Consider the following 20,654-nt stretch of genomic DNA (forward strand, 5'->3'; position numbering starts at 1 on the left):
TTTTGTCTGGCTTCTTTCACTCAGCATTATTATTTTGAGATTCATCCATGTTGTGTATATCCGTAGTTCCGAGTACAGTTCCACTTTGTGGAATACCACAATTTGTTTATCCATTCACCTGTTGATGGACATCTGGGTTATTTTCACTTTTGGGCTGTTACAAATAAAGTGCTTTGAACATTCACACACAAGCCTTCGAGTGGACATGTGTTCTTCTTTCTCATGAGTAAATATCCAAGAATGGAATGTTTGTATCGTATGGTAGATGTGTATATTAATCTTGTTAAGAAACTGCCAAGTTGTTTTCCAAAGTGGATGTACCATTTTACATTCCCATCAATAGTGTTCTTTCACATAATCACCAATACAAAAAAAGACTACTAAATATGTGAAATACCACATCCAGGAGAAAAAGATATCCTAGAAAATTGGATACATATTTGAGGAGAGTGATTATGGTATACTCCTACTGGACTAAATTTGAAGTATGTTGGAAATACGGCTGTCACTATAATGTTTAAATTATTGGTCTTAATATAGTCATTGTAATTAAAAAACATTATTTTTTATCCTCTGTCTTCTCTTTTTTCCACCTCCATCCTTCTCTTTTCTCTTTTGTTGCAGATCATACATCGGTTGGCGGGCTAGGAGACAGTTTTTATGAGTACTTACTAAAAGCATGGTTGATGTCAGATAAAACAGATCATGAGGCCAGAAAAATGTATGATGATGCTATTGAGGTAATTATTATCAGAACATTTACCTAATTAACATATCGAATATATGATGTATTTGATAGAAATTGATGAGCATCTGTACATATTATATACATTCCTTAGAGTTTGTTAGTATTTTAATAAAATAGTCATATATTAAGTTTTTCTTTATTGTGGCACTTTAAAGAAATTGTTGAATTTAGTGTAACATATTTATATATGAAAATTTATCTTAATTACTTGTAGCTATTTTCTACAGAGACTGGAAAAGCTAACTTCACATACTTTTCCATAAACATTTCTTTTTTGAAATGACCCATTAAACCTACATGTTGAGAGCCTTATGGGTAAATAATAAGGACAAAACACTTTTATAGTACTTTTTACGTGCCAGGAACTGTTCTGACCCCTTTTACATATGTGAAATCATTTAATCTTCTCTACCATTTTATACATGAGGACCTTAAGGTGCAGAGAGGTTAAGTAACTTGCTAAAGGTTGCATAGCTTAGTTAGTGATGGAGCCTGGAACTCGAGTCTAGATCCAAAGCCTATGCTCTTAACCACTATTCTGTATTGTTTTATATTTATGTAACCTCGTATCACAGTGTAAAAGTTTAAAATTGGAACAAGTTTCATTCTTGGAAACACTTATATGTGATACCTCCAAGTGGAAACTGTGAAATAGAAAAGTGATTTAATCACTTTGTAAATTATTTGCTTTCTGATCTAGTATAAACCCCTATCCCTGTAATAATTTAATCACTTAAAAATTGTGTATTTTGTATGTAACACCATTTCTGACTCTAGTCAATGATCCATATTCAAAGTTACAGTTGTTTTGTATTTAAGTTAAACCAAGGATCTTATTACCCATTTATATCCTTACTTTTTGAGGAACTAATCCCTATAGTTGTTTGTAAAAATGCACAGGAGTTGAACTAATATGTGGCATTATAGTGCTTCACCCACTGTAGGCATTCAATAAATGTTTCTTGAAGGAGTGTGTTGACTAGGAAATTGAACTAAATTGATGTGTAATCAGGAATCTCCACTTTAGTATGTGACTTCTGAAATTCTTTATGAAGACCTATATTTTGAAAAGTTGGAGAATTTTATTGTTATTAAACTTTAAACCTAGAAATTTTTATGATGCATGAAAAGTCATTATCTAGGAAGAATGTAATAATTTTAGAATTGCAATGTTGAAAATAGCCACCCCTTAGTCATTCCCACTAGTCTCTGGGTTCCTTGAAGACAGACTGATTTGTTTATTATTGTCTAGCATGACCTGAAACAATAGGTATTCAATAAGTATTTGATAAATGAATGACTGTATTTACTATTTTTATTTTTGAGAAAGTGTGACGTCATATACCACATAATCATTTTTTCTTCATAGTTTGCTGCTTTCTTGTAATATTTTGAATCTAAAACCATTTTCTCTTGTTTTGCATAATGTTTCCTAAAGGAAAAAGAACATGATATTTGTCATTGCTTTTTTAAAAATTTATTTATTTTTTCTTATTACTTATCTGTTTTATACATATTAGTGTATATATATATCAATCCCAATCTCCCAATTCATCCCACCCCCACCCCCCTGCCGTTTTCCCCCCTTGGTGTCCATACGTTTGTTCTCTACATCTGTGTCTCGATTTCTGCCTTGCAAACCAGTTCATCTGTACTGTCATTGCTTTTTAAATCATATATACTTTGAAAAGCATGATACCTGTTTTGAAATTCAGTCTCATAAATTAAAATATTTTCCCTGAATTATCTGCTATATGTGTCCTAAAATCTTTCTATATTTGTTTTCTGTGTCCTGTTTTTATTAGTTCTTAAGTCTAAAATGAGCACCTACTAAGTGTGTTTAAATAACCAGTTGGCTAACTTTCATCTTGAGACATGTATGCAGTTTTTGCAATGTTAATTATCTTCGATGACTGTTAATTCTGTTAGGAGACAGAGTATATACAAATTGTAAAATAAATGACATGTGGTATGCACAGAAGAGATAGGAATGATTATGAATTTTAAGATCCATTCTAGTTTGAGATAAGTCATTTTTTAAATTTGTCTTTCTGAACTAATATATTTAAATTATTCCATCCTCATCTTACCTTCCTCTACACTTATGGCTACCCATATTCCTGGTTCCTACATCTTAGCTTTCTTTTTAAAAATTATGTAGTTATGGGTTTTATATTCTGATCAAGTTTATATTTAGTCTTTATTTAAAATAATGAAGAAAAATTATACCTTTTTAAAGGTCCCTTTGGAGCAAGAAATTAATGCCACTATTTATGAGGATTTGTTTAACACTTTATAATAGAAGAGCAATAATATTACTCTTAACTGCCATTCAAAAATTTTTATATAAGTTGAACTCTTAGACATTTGTCTTAATTTTACTGAGAGAAGGGAACCGTACAAGAAATTTCAGGGGTCTGTAAGTGAATTGTTGGTAAACAGTTTACCCACATGTTAGATGCAGGGAGGTCCACAAAGATGAAAAACATTGTCCCTTTACTCAAAAAAACTAATGTTTTCATTTGTGCTTCATAGTGCTATGGTTAAAATAAAACAACAATAAACACTTATAATCCAATGGTAGTCCCTTATTATTTTGCTTATCAGCTACCCCTTCTTCCTCTAACAGGTCAAATACAATTATCAAAGAGTACCATTTATTTATAAAATGACTTATTAATTGAACAATTGTTGAATGTATACTACACTTACAGGGTTTGTGGAGTGTAAGATGATGAATAAGGCATAGTCCTTGTGTATCTGTAGAACAAACATTATTGTGATAAAGAACATAGAATAAATTTTTCAAAAGCTGATTGTTATTGAGCTTGTCAGAAAACAGCCCACAATAAAAATGTGAGTTGAGTCTTATTACTTTTTATTGTCAGAAAAGTATAGTATTTAATTATGTATAATAATTTCCACCAAAGAGAACTGAATTAATGCAATTCCTTATACTTTTATAAAGAAGTACCTCTAAAGGTAGAGAATTATTCTTTAGCCCCTCTCAGCAAAGTCTAAGAACATGGTCCAAAGGAGCAAAGCTCTAAAACTTTTTCATTTTTAAAATGAAATGTGATTGTTGGACTCTACTTCGTGTTATATTCAGGTTTAATGTAAAATATTTATCTTTCCATTCCCACTGCTTTAAGGAAAGTTGACATTTCAGAAGAAGTAAAATTGACATTGTCCCATGGCCTCTCTTAACCCTGGCACAGCATCCAAAACAAATGCCTAAGTCTGTGAAGTAAGGGACTAAGGAGTTAAGTTTGAACTTTCAACTGTTTTTCTAAGTTTTATAACATATAATGTATCTCACCTGATATGCCTTTTTAAAACACTTTGACAAGATGTATAGTTACATGAAAAAGAAACCATTTTAACTGATTATCAAAATCACATTTTTCTGATTAACTTGGGTATTTTCTTCCTATTCATTTTTTGTTGTATGAAATAGAAAATAAACTGGTAGAGCCTCTGGGTTATAACTTGTCGTCCTGACCTCAATTGACTGATTATTATGAATTTCATTTAGAGCAAGAAGAAAAAACCTGTAATATGGGTAGTGTTGTGTTGAAAGGTAATCTTGAGGCCAGTCTCCTCTCTCCCACCTTGTCTCATTATACTTGTGATTTGGATATTTGTTCAAGATTATGTGTAACTTGATTGCTCACTCCCAAACTTAATTATTGTAAATTAAGTCTTCCAGTTTGGGAAAGTTACAGCTTTGTAGTATTTCATATTACCAAGGTTTTGTGTGAGAAGGATGTAGTAAGTTTGAATACTAACACTTTTCCTCTAAAATTCTGAATATCTACTCTTTCTTATAGGCTATAGAAAAACATCTTATTAGGAAGTCTCGGGGAGGTCTTACCTTTATTGGAGAATGGAAGAATGGGCACTTGGAAAAGAAGATGGGGCATTTGGCCTGCTTTGCTGGGGGAATGTTTGTACTAGGAGCAGATGGTTCTAGAATGGATCAAGCTGGACATTATTTAGAGCTAGGAGCGGAAATTGCACGTACATGTCATGAGTCATATGACAGAACTGGTAAGAATATTAATAATGCTAATTACTTAGTCTAAAATAAATTCTAAGATAAAAATATGTCCAGGAATTAGAAGGGAAATATATAGGCAGTTTTTACTTCAAAGTAATTTATTCTAACACAGTAAATCATTTTCTTAAAAACATGAATTTTAATTCTGAAAATAATGTTCCTTCATCTTTTTAAAAATTATTATTCTGAATTCTGTAGGGCTTTTAGGGATGTATGGGCTAATGTTTATTTTAATATAGAAGAATCCATTTCATCCATTTATTTCAGCTTCTGTAAAATCAGTTGCTTAAAATAATACAGAGTTGATTTAGGTTACATGCCTTACTTATAAAGATATTAGTTATACTGAGTGTATAATTGATATCTAGATAACTAGTAGTTTGTCTCTTGGTCAGTTCACCAATAATTTTAAGTTGTTTGTGCCTTTAAAAAGAACCTGTTATGTTGCTTTAGGCAAATATGTGATATTTCTGGGCTTCAGTGTCCTTATCTAAAAAAATGAGACAACTCTCAGTTTTACAGGTGACAAAAATTGGTTCCTGGGGGCAAAAAATATCTTTAAATATGAAGCATATACACACACACACACACACACACACACACAGTCAAAGATAGATAAACAGTATAAATAATATTTCATGGAAGGAGAAGGCAATTAGGTTTAAATAAAAGCCTGGAGAATAGGGTTGAGAAACACTGGACTAGGTCTTCCAGGTTTTTCTCTGGCTTTAAAAATGTATTTTTAAAAAATTATTATTATTGTTGTTATTTTATTTATTTATTTTTGGCTGCATTGGGTCTTCGTTGCTGCGCTTGGGCTTTCTCTAGTTGTGGCGATGTGGCGAGCGGGGGCTACTCTTCGTTGCGGTACGTGGGCTTCTCATTGTGGTGGCTTCTCTTGTAGCAGAGCACGGGTTTTAGGCGCGCAGGCTTCAGTAGTTGTGGCACACGGGCTCAGTAGTTGTGGCTTGCGGGCTCTGTAGAGCACAGGCTCCGTTGTTGTGGCAAACGGGCTTAGTTGCTCTGCGGCATGTGGGATCTTCCCGGACCAGGACTTGAACCTGTGTCCCCTGCATTGGCAGGCGGATTCTTAACCACTGCTCCGCCAGGGAAGTCCCAAAAATGTATGTTTCTATATGAAATAACGGAAAATGAGTTCCCTGGAAAACTAAAAACTAGGAATTTCTGATTGTGATTTCAGAAGTTGAATTGTTTTAGTTAAATAACTGAATTTATGTTTTAGGGTTAATTCATCATCAGGTACCATGAAACAAATATGGTTGGCTTAAAATCTATCCTAGTTCATAAATCTGTCAAGTTATTTTTATATAATAAAGAATTGAATTTGTGGTGAAATTGACCCTTCAGCTCTCTCAGTAACTAAATCAAGGATTCCATTTCATGACAAAATATAACTAAGTCAAAGGGACATTGAAGCAGATGTTATTTTGTGGTGGTTTAAGTTAGTATATAATACATCTAAAGTCTGTTATCTGAGTTACAAATAGAAGTTAAAATATATTGTCATGATGTTGGTATAGAATGTCAAATATATACTTAAAGCTGAAATTAGTAAAACATTGAGGACCAGGGTGGATATTAAGTGTTTGTACTAGGACCCATGATAATAAGACTTGTTGTTATGCAGCTTTTGACCACAAATCAAATACTAGATCTAAAATAGTAGCATTTCATGCAACAGACATATTAAAATATGGTATATTATGGTTATTATATTAATCATTCACTCCATTAAACATGGAGCACATATTATGTGCCAGGCATTATGCTGGATTCTTACAGGTTGAAGTATGAACAAGATATCTTCCCTGCCTTTGAGAAATTCATAGAATACCAGAGTTACAAAAGGATTCCCTATATTTCTGACTTTCACATTTCATAATGCTGATATGAAACACTGATATTATGAAAAGAACATGTGAACTAGGATGCAAAAATCCCGTGTTTCACTATTTATTATCTATGAGCTTTAGGCAAATCATTTAGCCTTCCTAAAGCCTCAGTTGCTCCATCTGCAAAAAATTGGGGTAATAATATCTACGCTGTCTTCCTCAGAATGTTGTGAGTACAAATGAAAAATTTAAAAATGCAGTGTCTGGTTGTTGCTGTCATGCTTGTTCTGACGTCATTTTCACATTGCCAGTCAATGAACCTGTGACCCTCTTTGCCATCGTATGCCCCAAAAGATTACTATTTGATTTGTATCCTATATTTTCACATCTTTCACTGTTTTTACTTATCTTTAATCTCACCTTAGATCCTTTAATTAAGAAGTACAATTCTAGTTTTGCTTACTTCCCACCATTACATCTTCTGCTATATTTTCTTATAGCTATACTATAATTTTTTGGCAACCTTGTTTTAAAATATATTCACTTCTTAGCAGTTATTTGGGCTAAATTCATACAATAATTACTTCCTTGGGATTTCACTTCAGTTTGTTGGAATTATAATTAACATTATTTCAAAATCTGGTATTCTTCATATATTCCACTTACTGATAAACATGGCCTGCTGCTTAACACTTAGCTGGGTTTGTAGGAAATGTTGCTGAATCTTTTCATGAGACTGAGCAGTAACTTACTGGTAGTTAAACATTATTATGTCTACATGGGAAGCTAGATTGATACATTGTTTTAGTTTATTCTGAGGTAAAATGCAAAATTAATGCCAAACCAGATCTTAGACTTCCAAAATACAGTACCTTCTTGATCTCGGTTTCTAGGTTTAAAAAAAAAAAAATTGCTGAACATCATTAAAATAATGACTATTATATAACTTAATTTATTTCATATTGAAATTGGATAACACCTTTCTTAGCCTATGTGCTATCACATTTTGGGGGGAAATGTAATCTCTTTAGATACATATAACATGTCCAATGGACAAAACATCCATTGAACATGGAATAATGGACATATTTTAAGAGTTTCTACAACTATTTTTTCCTTAAGAGAAGTTAATAGGAGGGAAGGATACAGGAAAATTGTTTAAGTTCTTCCCTTACTATTAGCCCATTCAAACTGTATTCAGATTGCCTGTCCCAGATATTCCTCATGCTTTTTAGCTTTTGTTGAATTTTTTTTGTTGACTTAAGTGTACTTATTTTTCCATCTCTACAGATTCTACCAATTTGGAGGACTCATGAATATTTTTTTTCCCATGACTTTACGGACTAATCTGTGCCTTCCTTAAAATTATCTTTTATTTTCTTACAACTGACTTTTATCACATTTGATATTTTACTTCAATTTTTTTTCTTCATGCATGTCTCTTTCCTTTACCTACATTATATGATTTTTGCATCCTCTAGAGTTCTTTTTACCTAGACACTAAATTATTTATGATTTTGACTCAATTTTTACTTGTTAGATTAGTTATTTTCCTTTTAGAAATGATATATTAAATATAAGTGGGAAATTTAAGACAGGGAGTAGAAATTAAGTGCAAGGTAGAATGTTATGAAATTATTTTTTTACAGCATTGCATAGACAAAAGAGCACCTAAGAAATAATGCCCTCAGAAACATGAAAGCAATGATTTGACAAAAATAATGGATGTGGTATGTATATATTACATATCACATACCAATGGTATGTGGTATGTATATATTACATACCGCATACCATTGGATGTGGCTTGTATGTTTTTTACTCACCAGCTCCTCACAGAACAAATATCTTATCTTTCTGGTGTGTTTTATTTGTGAAGTTATGAATGACTGATCAGTGAAATAAAATGTTTAGTAAGAAGTCTAAAATATTAGTTCCATGCAGCCAATTTCTACTTCAATTCAGGTGATAATATCATTATAATTACAGAAGTTATTATCTAATTTAAAGTTAGCCTTAAGAGTATCATTTGAAAACTCTGTATGATCAATTAACACTCATAGTCTTTGAGAAAAGAAAAACAAGAACTCCAGCAAAATGACTTATCTTACTATTTATTGGATTACCATCATTTCAGTGCTTATGATGTTTGACTTTTATTATTTTTAAAACATTTATTAAATGACAATATTTGATTGTATGTTAGACCTTGTCAATAAGCTGAGTAGAAGTTTTCTTACAAAACATTGATAATTTCTTAGTTAGTCCTAACCTCAAATCCCATTGAGGAGGTGGTCAGAGCTGTATGAGCACACATAAAGTTTAGCATGTAATTTCAGAGGCTTCTTTGGCACAACATTAATCTCCCTCTTCCAAAGCCTACCGTAGAGTTCATGATCCTCAGGTTAAAAACCCCTGCTTAAGTTCTGCTTTAGTTCTCCAAGACTTAGCAGTAAACAAACTGTGGGTATTAACTCTTCTGGATCACACGCCTTGCTTTTAATAGAGCTATCTACCATCACTATAGTGTTTCTAGTTTTGTGTTTTTTCATGGGGGTGGGGAGTGGTACGAAATGCTTTATTTTCACCTCCTTTGAATTGTGATTATTTGGAGTTTATGGCGTCACCCTTGTAATGCTAAAATTTGGCTGCTGCAACACATGTCATGCCAACAACTATGGCATGATTTTGTTTATGGTATAGTTCTTACTCTTTCTTTTCTGAGAAAATATAAAAGTGTCCAGCATTTCTTGAAAGAGGCGAGAAACTTTGAAACTGTTTGCCACTGGTACAAACTAGTAAAAAGAAAGAAAGATGGCAGCTGAGAGTGGTAATTGTGTGTGACTCCAGCACCCCAGTGGAGGATGGTTTTATATTGCCAGGTTTAGGGTGCTGGGTGTGATTAGAAAGAGGTTCTTAAAAAGCCTTTCATGTAGTGCTGTATTCCAGCCTGAATGGAAGTCATATCATTTAAGGAGTATTATGTAATTTTGAAATATATGTGTTATGGCCATGTTTTAAAATTTTTTTTATTTTTATTTAACTATAGTTGATATACAATATGGTGTTAGTTTTAGGTGTTTATTCAAACTGATAAATAGGCAACTTACTGATGAAATTCTTAGTGGTTGGCATTTTGAACCTCTTCCTAGCTGTATATACAGAAGCTATAGGCAAAGAGAGATGATTTTTAAAACTGGTTTAAGTTTTAAAAGTGTATTGTTTCTTACTGTGGTATGCTTTAAAAGGTTAGGGACTAAATAAATCTAACTCAAAATCTGAGCCCTAAAATGTTTTCTTATATGTATGTGTTATATTAAAAGGACTTTTAAATTGTCTTGACTTTTTAAAAAATAATTGGTGCACAATACCGTTACCTGTCTCATTTGATTTGGCACCAAAACAGAATATGTAATGTGTTTATGTCTAGCTTGGCATTTGTTTCCAAACGATTACTAGACTTTTGTCAGTTTAGTTAGATATAGCAGTATGTTGATGTACGTTATTTATGAGAAATATTTCACATCAGAATAATAGGAATATTTATGAGAAAATCAAATACGGATCTTTTAAAATCACTGATTTTGCAAAACAGCAACAATAAAAATAAGACAACAAAACAACTTTACTTCATGCTGCATTCTTTCAGGGGGAGGGAAAAACTCTGGCAAACAAACACAAATGGTTTATTGTGTTCATTTATTTCTTTTGTCATGTTACAGCATTAAAGCTAGGTCCTGAATCATTCAAGTTTGATGGTGCAGTAGAGGCTGTGGCAGTTCGGCAGGCTGAAAAGTATTACATCCTACGTCCAGAAGTAATTGAAACCTATTGGTACCTGTGGCGATTCACTCACGATCCAAGATATAGGGAGTGGGGCTGGGAAGCAGCACTGGTAAATAAGCCCATATTTCATTTTATGTGCAAGAGTGTTCAGTTAAACCTCCTGTAGTGCCATGTATTCTCATCCATGTTACCTCATGTTCAGTAACTGTAGGGCTACTTTCATTTTTTTGATGGAAAAATTTAGTTTGTTTCTTAAGCAGTAGAAGTAAACCTTAAAATCCAGTTCAGTTTTCTATTAGAACTATTTTCCTTGTAGTATTCACTCATTATTCTTACTGAATAACTAAAGGAGTCATTTAAATGGCAGGTTTTCACTATGATTATAAAATTTCTGTACTTGCCTATTAATGCTTACCCTCAGGGGGAAAAATAAAATCATTGTGAAATTGCCCAGATTCACAGCCTGGGTAGATTAACCCCCATTCGCTTCAGCTTGTGTTCAGAGTAATTCCTTAGTGGCACCATAAGAAGGACTAGTGAATTGTTAAAAATTTTCTACATTGAAAGACAAAAAAACCGCAACACACTCTCTCTTTCTCTCTCCATATATATATATATATATATACACACACACACACACACACACACACATACACGTGTGTGTGTGTGTGTCTGTGTATTTGTAATGAGGACTTTTTAATGGTTAGTAAAGTAAGCAAATTGTTTACTCATAAAATGCTAGCCTTTCAGAGAATTCCATTATCATCATCAGTACCTGGGAGGAAGAGAAATCATTAGAGTTTTCATGAAAGTATAGCTTATCACTGGGAGTGAGGAGGTGTTTTATTCTCTAAGACATACTAATTATGATAAATAGTACTAATTATGATGGATATTCATATTCAAATTGTTTAGCTTAAACTTGCAATCTAGATAGAATGAGGACATCCTAGGTGAGGTAAGTAGTGTTAGTAAATTGCTCAGACAAGAATGTGCAAGGTGTGTTTTAGGGCAGAATATAGACCAATTTATGTAAGAAGGTTTCACAGGGGCAACTCCAGAGAGAGAAGTTTGGAGCCATTATGTAGATGGCCTTACATGCCAGATCAAGGCATGAATACTTTACTCGGTGCTTCAGGAATAACACACACATACTTAGTTTTCTCAGTTACTATAGAAGTCTCATATGGCCGGTGGGGATTAAAAGTCCTTTGCCTGTCTAAAAAGCCCCTCAGATCTTCTTTTTCTTCACCATCTCCTACCCACCAAAGCTCCCTGACTTTAAGAATCCGTTACGGGACTACTAAAGGTTTTTGAAAGGGGAAGGAACTACTGAAGACTTTTTAGTGGGGAGTAACAAAACAAAAGGATCTGATTATAATCTGCAAATTGGTGGGTTTTGGAGACCACTGCGATAATCTAGGAATAATGTGATAAAGACGAACTAAGGTTAGGACACTTACATGTCATTTGTCATTCAGACATAGATGGTCCTTACGGAGTTTAACAATAAGAATATTAATATGGAAACAAGGCAGTTATGAATACAGAGCAGGAACAGATGAAGCATTTACTGATGCTGCTTTTCTCTGACTACCTGGGTCCAAAATTGGAAACACAGCTGCTAGTGAAACTCCCTGTGCAGGAGGGTCCTGCTGCAGTTAAGAGACAGACAAAATGTTGCAACAGTGGTTTGGGAATAGGACACACACACACTTCTGTTGTGTAGCAATGGCTTTTACTAATGCTTACATATATCAAGCAATATTTTATATAGGGGAAATAGGTAAAGTAATCCTGCAATGAATATGACTTGAATGTCCACTAATATTTAATGCTTCTTATTTAGAGGAATATGGGAGATGTATCTGAATCATGTGGGGCAGGGAGGTGAGGGATGGTGGCAGAAATGCATCTTTTCACTGAGAAACACTAAAGGATAATTTATCCTTTTCCTAAGGTTCTCTTTTTCCCTGTGCGCCTTCTTAAAGGTTTGACAAGCTCACACTTTAACCCATATCTGTCCATATTTGAATTACAGAGTTAAAATTTTGCTTCTGTAGCCTATATGGACACACACAAACTCTGAAGAACAAGAACTGAAATAATTATACTTAAAATTCAAGTTTCAAAAGTATGACATGATGAGAAGGGGGTGCAGTGTGGAGACAGAAGAGAAGAACTCACATCTTAAATAGAATTTTCCTTCTTGCCCACCACTGGCTCCCATGTTGGGTTTAAAGAAAGAAAATGGAAGACAAGCTGGGATAGAATAGTGGTATCTTATGTCTTCTGTAGCTTTAACTATTCCAATTTACATCTTCAAATTTCCAAACTTGAATATGTTATGCATGAAAATGTGCCTTTGAGAAATGTCTCTAAATGGCTTAAAGATTAGTCATGCCTCCCTGATACTTTCACAGTATCCTTAAACTGGTCTGATGTTCTACAGTGGTAAAGATGCATGATCATTGTGAAGAATATGTGTTTAAAAACGTATTCGTGTAAATTGATACAGGCGGTGTGGAGAATAGTATGGAGGTATCTTAGAAAACTAAAAATAGAACTACCATATGACCCAGCAACCCCACTACTGAGCATATACCCTGAGAAAACCATAATTCAAAAAGAGTCATGTACCACAGTGTTCATTGCAGCACTGTTTACAGTAGCCAGGACATGGAAGCAACCTAAGTGTCCATTGACAGATGAATGGATAAAGAAGATGTGGCACATATATACAATGGAATATTACTCAGCCATAAAAAGAAACGAAATTGAGTTATTTGTAGTAAGGTGGATGGACCTAGAGTCTGTCACACAGAGTGAAGTAAGTCAGAAAGAGAAAAACAAATACCGTATGCTAACACATATATATGGAATCTAAAAAAAAAAAAAAAAAGTTTCTGAAGAACCTAAGGGCAGGACAGGAATAAAGACACAGACGTAGAGAATGGACTTGAGGACATGGGGAGGGGGATGGGTAATCTGGGACGAAGTGAGAGAGTGTCATGGACATATATACACTACCAAATGTAAAATAGGTAGCTAGTGGGAAGCAGCCACATAGCACAGGGAGATCAGCTCAGTGCTTTGTGACCACCTAGAGAGGTGGGATAGGGAGGGTGGAGGGAGACGCAAGAGGGAGGGGATATGGGGATATATGTATATGTATCTGGTTCACTTTGTTACACAGCAGAAACTAACACAACATTATAAAGCAATTATACTCCAATAAAGATGTAAAAAAAAAAGTGTTTAAAATACTTAGAGAAAAGTACCAAACCTTTGGTAAGGAGACTTTAAAAACCAAGCTGTAATCAAAATGGAACTATATAAAAATAAACAATTTGATTAAATAAACACTTTTAGTGTTAATTAGCTTTTCATTAGAGAGGAGGAAGACCAAACAAGTAAAATCTTATTCTGAAACTGTCAAATTCTCGTAGAGATCTCTGTAAACTTTTGACTGTGGTTCCTTAACTTGTCCTTCCAAGTTTGAAACTGTATGGAATTGACCCTTTTGTCTCATCTCTTTCACAGGCTATTGAAAAGTATTGCCGAGTCAATGGTGGATTTTCTGGTGTGAAGGATGTATATTCCTCTACTCCTACACATGATGATGTACAGCAGAGCTTCTTTCTTGCTGAAACATTAAAGTAAGTAGATGCCTTAAAAAATTTTTTTTAATTGTAGGCGGGTTTTGCTCTGTGGTCACTACATGATGAATTATGACTGTGATGTTACACTAAATTTTATTACAAAAATCTTTTTATGTAATTGAGTCTTCAGTTTTTAGCTACATCTCATGAAGGCCTTTTGTCAAATAAGAGTACCTTTATTTTGTATTTAGCTCTTTACTATGCATTAGAATCACCTAGAAGACTTCTTAAAATACAGATTACCAGGCCATGCCCAGTTTCTGATTCAGTAGGTCTAGGGTGGACCCTAAGAATTTACATTTCTGACAAACTCCCAGGTGGTACGGATGATGCTGATCCTGGAATCACACCTCAACTCCCTGTTCTAGCTAATGAAATCTGTTAGGAACAATCATAGAGTTTTGATGGTTACTAGAGGGTGTATGACCATAGCCACTCATCCTCCCAGTAAGGTTTCCTGTAAAGATATCCGAATAAAGGGAATAATTGAAAAGAAAAAAGACAGCTTTATTATTTGGGCTTATACTCAAAATCCCAGGCAGAATTTTATAAACTTTCCTGGAAGAAGGTGGAGACCTTAAATATGTCTACTTCCCAAAAACCCTGCAAAGTAAGGTCCTTAATACCTTCTTTTAAATTTCACATTTCTATTTCCAGTCAGTCTCTACCTGAATATCTCATAAACTGTCACTACATTTGTTCCAAAAAATGTTATTTCCAGACATTGTTCAGGTTATTTGAGGATATATCAGTAGGCAAAAGGGAAAAAAATTCTCAGTCTCTTGGACTTTACATTCTAGTATACTTCTAGCTTACATTCTGGTGTATTATGGTTTAAATGTACATGTCTCAAACTACGTTTCTTATCCTAAATGGCAATCTTACTCCAATTTTTCTTTTATTATCCCTGGTATTTTTATTTTCCTATCTTCTCAGCTTGTACGTTGTGGTTATTTCTTTTTTTCTCATTCTAATATATCACTTTCTTGTTATAGCGTTTCTTTATTTTGCCCCCTCTTTTCCGTATCTGTAGTTGACCCTAGACCAAACCCTTATTTTGCTGAGATGGTTTAGTCAGTTCCCTACCTCCAGTCATTTCTTGTATTTGTTTATCCTGTGTGATTAGGCTTGAGACTGTACGAGATAGTTGAAAGAGCCCTGGGCTGGAAGATGAAACCGCAGGAGCTTTAGTTATACACTTGCTACAACCTAGCTGAATGAATATGTCAAAATAAAACTTCCTTGCTTTCAGTTTTCATAGTTGTCAACTGTGGAATTTGACGCAAATTATGTAAGATCTCTTTTAAAAAATGTTTTTACTGTTTTTTTTAAGCCCAGAAAAATCGTAAGAATAGTACAATGATTGTATCTTTCACCTAGATTTACCTTTTGTTAATTTTTGCTGCATTCCCGTACCCCCATGTATATGTATACATAGACACAGTTCTACTTGTTTGCTTATTTATTTATTTGCTTTATAATTTGAGAGTTACCAGCATTCTGTTATTTACCCAGAAGTTTTTAGGAAAAGGGCATAATCTTACACAATCACAATAGTTATCACGTTTGTGAAACTTAACATTCATACAGTACTGCTGCTTAGTATGTAGTCCATTTTCAAATTTCTCAATTGTTCTAATAATATACTTTATAACTTTTTTTTTTAACCCCAACCCAGGGTCCAATAAAGGATCAATTGTTGCATTTGCTTGTCATGCTTCTTTAGTCTACTTTAACCTAGAACAAAGTTTCCTTATTCTTCTTTTGTCTTTTATGACATTGACATTAAGTATTCAGACTAGTTGTTTTGAAGAATGTCCCTCAATTTAGATATTTGTGATTGTTTCCTTATGATCAGATTTAGGTTAAACATCTTTGGCATGAATATTATATAGATGATGTGGCCTCATTTCATCTCATAATAGGCACATGATAACGGCTTAACTCACTGATGATTTTAAATTTGATCATAAGGTTAGATTTGATTATAAGGTCATGTAAAGAATCTTTTTTCTTTTTGTAATAAGTGATCTGTGGAGTGATAACTTTGAGACTGTGTGAATATCCTTTTTCCAACAGTCTTTCTCACTCAGTGTTATTAGCATCTTCCCTGAGCATGTTGCCTGAATTGAATGTTACTACAGTAGTGGTAAAATGCTGATTTTGAGGCCTCCTGTAGTCTTAGAAATTACTTGATTTTCAACATTCATATACCATTTTCTTCATGTCACTCTTCTGCTCGAAAGCTCCAATGGCTCATTCATCTCTAGCTTCATTTCTCACTTCTTTTCTTTATATATTCTATCCTTAAACCAAGTTAATCTGTTTATATATCTATCTCTCTATAATTTGTTCTTTTGAATTTCATTGTCTATTTCATATTTTTTTGGCTCTGGCAGGAATGTCTTTATTCTTTCTCTCAGTTAATGCCCCTCTCTAAATAAAGTTCAGATCTTACCTCTTGCAGATTGGCTTTCATAATTAGTTCTCAAATGCCTCCTCAGTACACACCTTGAGCCCTTTAGCACATAGGGTAGGGCTGCAAATATATACGTGCCATGCTGCTTTTCCCCTTGCAGGATATGGAATATCACCAGTTGACCTTGGTACTTTTCCCTGCCAAGTTCAAGTTCAGGAAGAATCCTCAACCCAGTACTCTAGGTAACCAGTTATATATGTATACACACACACACACAAATACATTTGGATCAATAAAAGTAGAAAAAGTCAAAGGAGGAATCATACAAGTATTTATAACAAAACCTAGGCTAAGAAAATTATCACAGTTGAGCACTACATTCATTTCACTTCAGCTCAATTGTTGCATCTTTATTTGAAGGTCTGATAAATTGAGAAGAGAGTGCATGTTGAGGATACATTTCAGTCAGTTTTTCTTGAGTTCATATATGTCAGGTATTAAATGGCTAAGAAAAATCACAGGTTAGTTGGAAACATAGTCTTCTTAATGAATTTATTATTAAAAGAAAAGAGAAGTACATAAAATTAAGACCAAGTTTACCACCATGCTGTGTCTGCTTTCACTGGTATCAGAATCTCCAGGGCAGAAGTTGTTTTGCGTGTGTACACCTGTCTGTGTATCTTGCTTGTGTGCTTTTTCCCCCTTCCTATCTTAAAATTCAAAATTTGAATATAATGGCAAAATTCTGGAAAACTATATAAGAGTATGTCAAGACTTTTAGATAGTGAAAGCTATGGAAAAAGATGTACATGGATGTTTATTGAAGTTATAAAAATAAAGAGTTACTATATGTTCAATATTAGTTGAAAGGTTAAATAAATTATGGCACATCCACAACAGGTATGATGGAACCAATAGCAATTATAGACTCGTCACAGTATAATGCTAAGTGAGCTATTAAGTGCACATATACATATATAGATGCACATCTTAATATTATTTCAATAACATCAAAATGTATACTGTGATTTAGCTTAATTGTTGTTATTCTTTTAAATCCATTTCTGGTTTTGCTTTTGTAATCAGGTAAAAATTTTTTTTAAATAAATTAAACTGCAGTCACATTTTCCTGTCTCAAATTCATTTGCTGTCTTTGTGCCTAGAATCAAAAGACATCTTTTGAGCTGCAAAAAAATTTAGAGATCCAACATACACCACTGCAACCCATCCCTCCCCTCTACACATAGACATTCCCAATGCTAAAAATCTCTTTACAACATACTGAATATTTTGTCATAAATTCTTTTGTTAATCTCTAGTTTTTTGTTAATCTCTAGTTAACAGGCAGCTCACTGCCTCATATGGCTAACCCATTACATTGTTCAGAAGCTTTCATTGTTAGAAATATCTTTCTTATATTGAGTTAAAATCTGCTTCACTGTGCGTTCCATTCAGTGATCCATACTTTACCATTTGGAAATACGGAGTCTTCTACATACAAATGTAGAATACATACATACATTTTATACAAATAAAAATACTTGTATTTATCAGGCTAAAGGTGACAAGTTTCTGTACTATTTCTTTCCGATACCAGGCTGGTTGACTTCTCTGGAGATGATTCCATGGTTTTTTAGACTGAACACTGCATTTAAGATGTGAATAAACCAGTGCAGAGTACCAGTTGCTAATTTGGTCTTTATTCCTCATCAAAGCAAGATACTGTTGTATTCTGTATTCTGGTAGCCCTGTCAATATAGCTTGAAATTTTGATATTGGTCTTTTTTTTTTTAACATGAACTAAGATAATTATTTTCTATCTTACATTGGTATGATTAGCTTTTATGAAATTTATTACATTTTACCTTTATCCATTATTAAATCTTATTTTGTTAGATTTAACATATTCTAATTTATTGAAATTTTTTTGAACTCTTGAGTTTTTCATTTAATGTATTAGCTATTCTAGCTTTGTGTCACTTACAGATTTAATAGGTATGCCTTTTCTGTATATACCCAAGTTAATCAAACATTAAAGACATCTAACCTATGTATTCTTAACCAGTTCATACTTATCTATCTTTTCCCAACTCTTTCCCTTAATAGCTGTGTGACATTGGACAAGTTACTTAATTCCTCTACCTCAGTTTCATCATCCGTAAAAGAGGAATTACTAATAGTATCATCTCAAGGGCTTGTTATGGGGATTAATATAGTGAAGCCCTTAGAATTATACCTGGCACAAAATACAAGATAGCAGGTATAAAGTCGCTATAGGACAGTAGGGCTGGGAGCTGGGGAAAAAAGGTAGACGTGAAGCAATGGAGAACAAGGACAAACTAGAACTCACAAGGACCAACGATCCCACATACGTGTCTCACTGCCTCCAGCGTTGATAAACAGGTGACTTGCAGAAGTAGCTGGCACCTTCTGCCATGGGGCTATACATGCCTGGCCTGGGAATTGGAGAAATTGATGAGGAGCTCCAACAGGAACTGCAGAAATTGCAGGTCTGGCAGCTGCCCCACACCTCCAAGGTGAGCCAGGTAATCACTGACAACATGCCTAACTTTAACAGCATGTGGCAACTCTGCATCACCCCTCAGAGCATTATGGCTCCTGCTTTACTTCAGCCTCCACATCACATGCGTATATTTTTGTATCCAACCCTAACCCAGAATCATACAGAGAAAGTAATTCTGACAAATACAGTTCCAGCTTAGCTATGCTGACAAAGTATACAATCACCACAGGAGACAGGTCCCTCCAGATAGTGAAAAATATTATAACCTACTTTATATCATATGGTATACAGTATTTGTATATAAAAGAGATCATTTTAAAAGTATTATAAAGCTATACCAATTAAAAGGGTTTAGTAGTAGTACAAGAATAAATGGAACAGTGGAACAGGATACAGTTTGGAAATAGGCCCACTTATATGTAGAAATGTTATCTTTGAAACATGGCAGTTCAGATCATTGAGGAAATATTAAATAATTTAATAAAGGAAGTTAGAAAAATTATCCATTAGAAAAAAAATAAAACTGGATTCCTGTAAATACTAAAACTGATCTTATAGAACATAGCTTTAAATATTAAAAATGAAATAAAATCCTGAAAAAATTTAGAAGTTTTTTCTTCTCCCAGCTCTGGGGGTGAAGATGGCATGACACAAAACCCAGAAACCATAGAAGAAAAAGATTTAAATTTTTAACTACAGAAAAATGGACATCTGTAAGAAAAAAAAAAGAACATTAAACAAAGTAAGACAGATGACACACTGGGAAAATATATTTGCAATACATTTGATAGTCAATGGGTAAATTTTCTTAAAATGTGAAATTATTAAGGAATAAGTATTAAGTTAAAATAAGTAAAGGCAGTTTACTGCAAAATACAGATGGAAAATACCATAAATACATGAAAAATAAATATTTGACCCACTCATAAAGAAATGAAATAAAACTAATAATCAAATACCATGTTTAACTATCAGATTACTTAAGATTTGAAAAGTTTGCAGTCTGGTGTTAACAAGGATGTATGGATCCAGTCACTTATAAACGCTGGAAGTGAGAATATATGTTGTTTGATGTGAGTGGTGAAATCTGAAAAAGAACCTGTTGAAATATTAAGAGCACATTAATTTTGCTTCAGTAATCCTACTTCTAGAAGTTATCCTACAGGTATACTTCCCCGAGTGAGAAAGATGGATAAAAAAGATTGCTCCTTACTTCCATATTGTTTATATTCTTTGCTCTTATACTGAATAATTAAGATTAAGTGCTGCATGTACCTTTTTAGGCACATCTCCTGTTACACCACTTTCCCCATGCATTTATTTGATCCATACCTGCCTACTGTACATTTTCAATTATGTGTTTTTACGCTTGCTTTCCCTTCTGCATGAAACTTATCATTCCTTTTTTTAATCCCTTACAAAATCCTATTACTTTGTCAAGGTCTAGCTCAAATATCACTATCTCTGTGAGTCCTCTTCAACACTAAGACAGAATTAAGCCATTTTTAGGTATACTTACAATACTTCCTTTGTTCTGATAGTCTACGTGACATATTAATATCCTCACTGCTTAGTTTCATGTTTGGGATAGAGTATACATAC

At 33.7% G+C, this 20,654-nt stretch overlaps 1 protein-coding gene across 4 annotated transcripts in view; it reads left to right on the forward strand.

Annotated features, from left to right (window-relative positions):
* MAN1A2 (mannosidase alpha class 1A member 2) overlaps nt 1-20,654 on the forward strand; it is a 144,953-nt gene that overhangs the window by 99,443 nt on the left and 24,856 nt on the right. Inside the window, exons 9-13 of one of the 4 annotated variants that reach the window (XM_082616199.1) lie at nt 625-740; nt 4,579-4,798; nt 10,384-10,556; nt 13,991-14,106; nt 18,919-19,101. In XM_082616199.1, coding sequence (XP_082472325.1) covers nt 625-740; nt 4,579-4,798; nt 10,384-10,556; nt 13,991-14,106; nt 18,919-19,069 — 776 coding nt within the window. In that variant the 3' untranslated portion in view covers nt 19,070-19,101. Of the gene's footprint in view, nt 1-624; nt 741-4,578; nt 4,799-10,383; nt 10,557-13,990; nt 14,107-15,235; nt 15,336-18,125; nt 18,181-18,918; nt 19,102-20,654 lie in introns of those variants that run through there. The other 3 variants (XM_082616201.1, XM_082616202.1, XM_082616200.1) reach the window with 3 other exon arrangements.

This window comes from Mesoplodon mirus (genome assembly GCF_964341445.2).
Source record: "Mesoplodon mirus genome assembly, chromosome: 3".
Lineage (NCBI taxonomy): Eukaryota > Metazoa > Chordata > Mammalia > Artiodactyla > Ziphiidae > Mesoplodon > Mesoplodon mirus.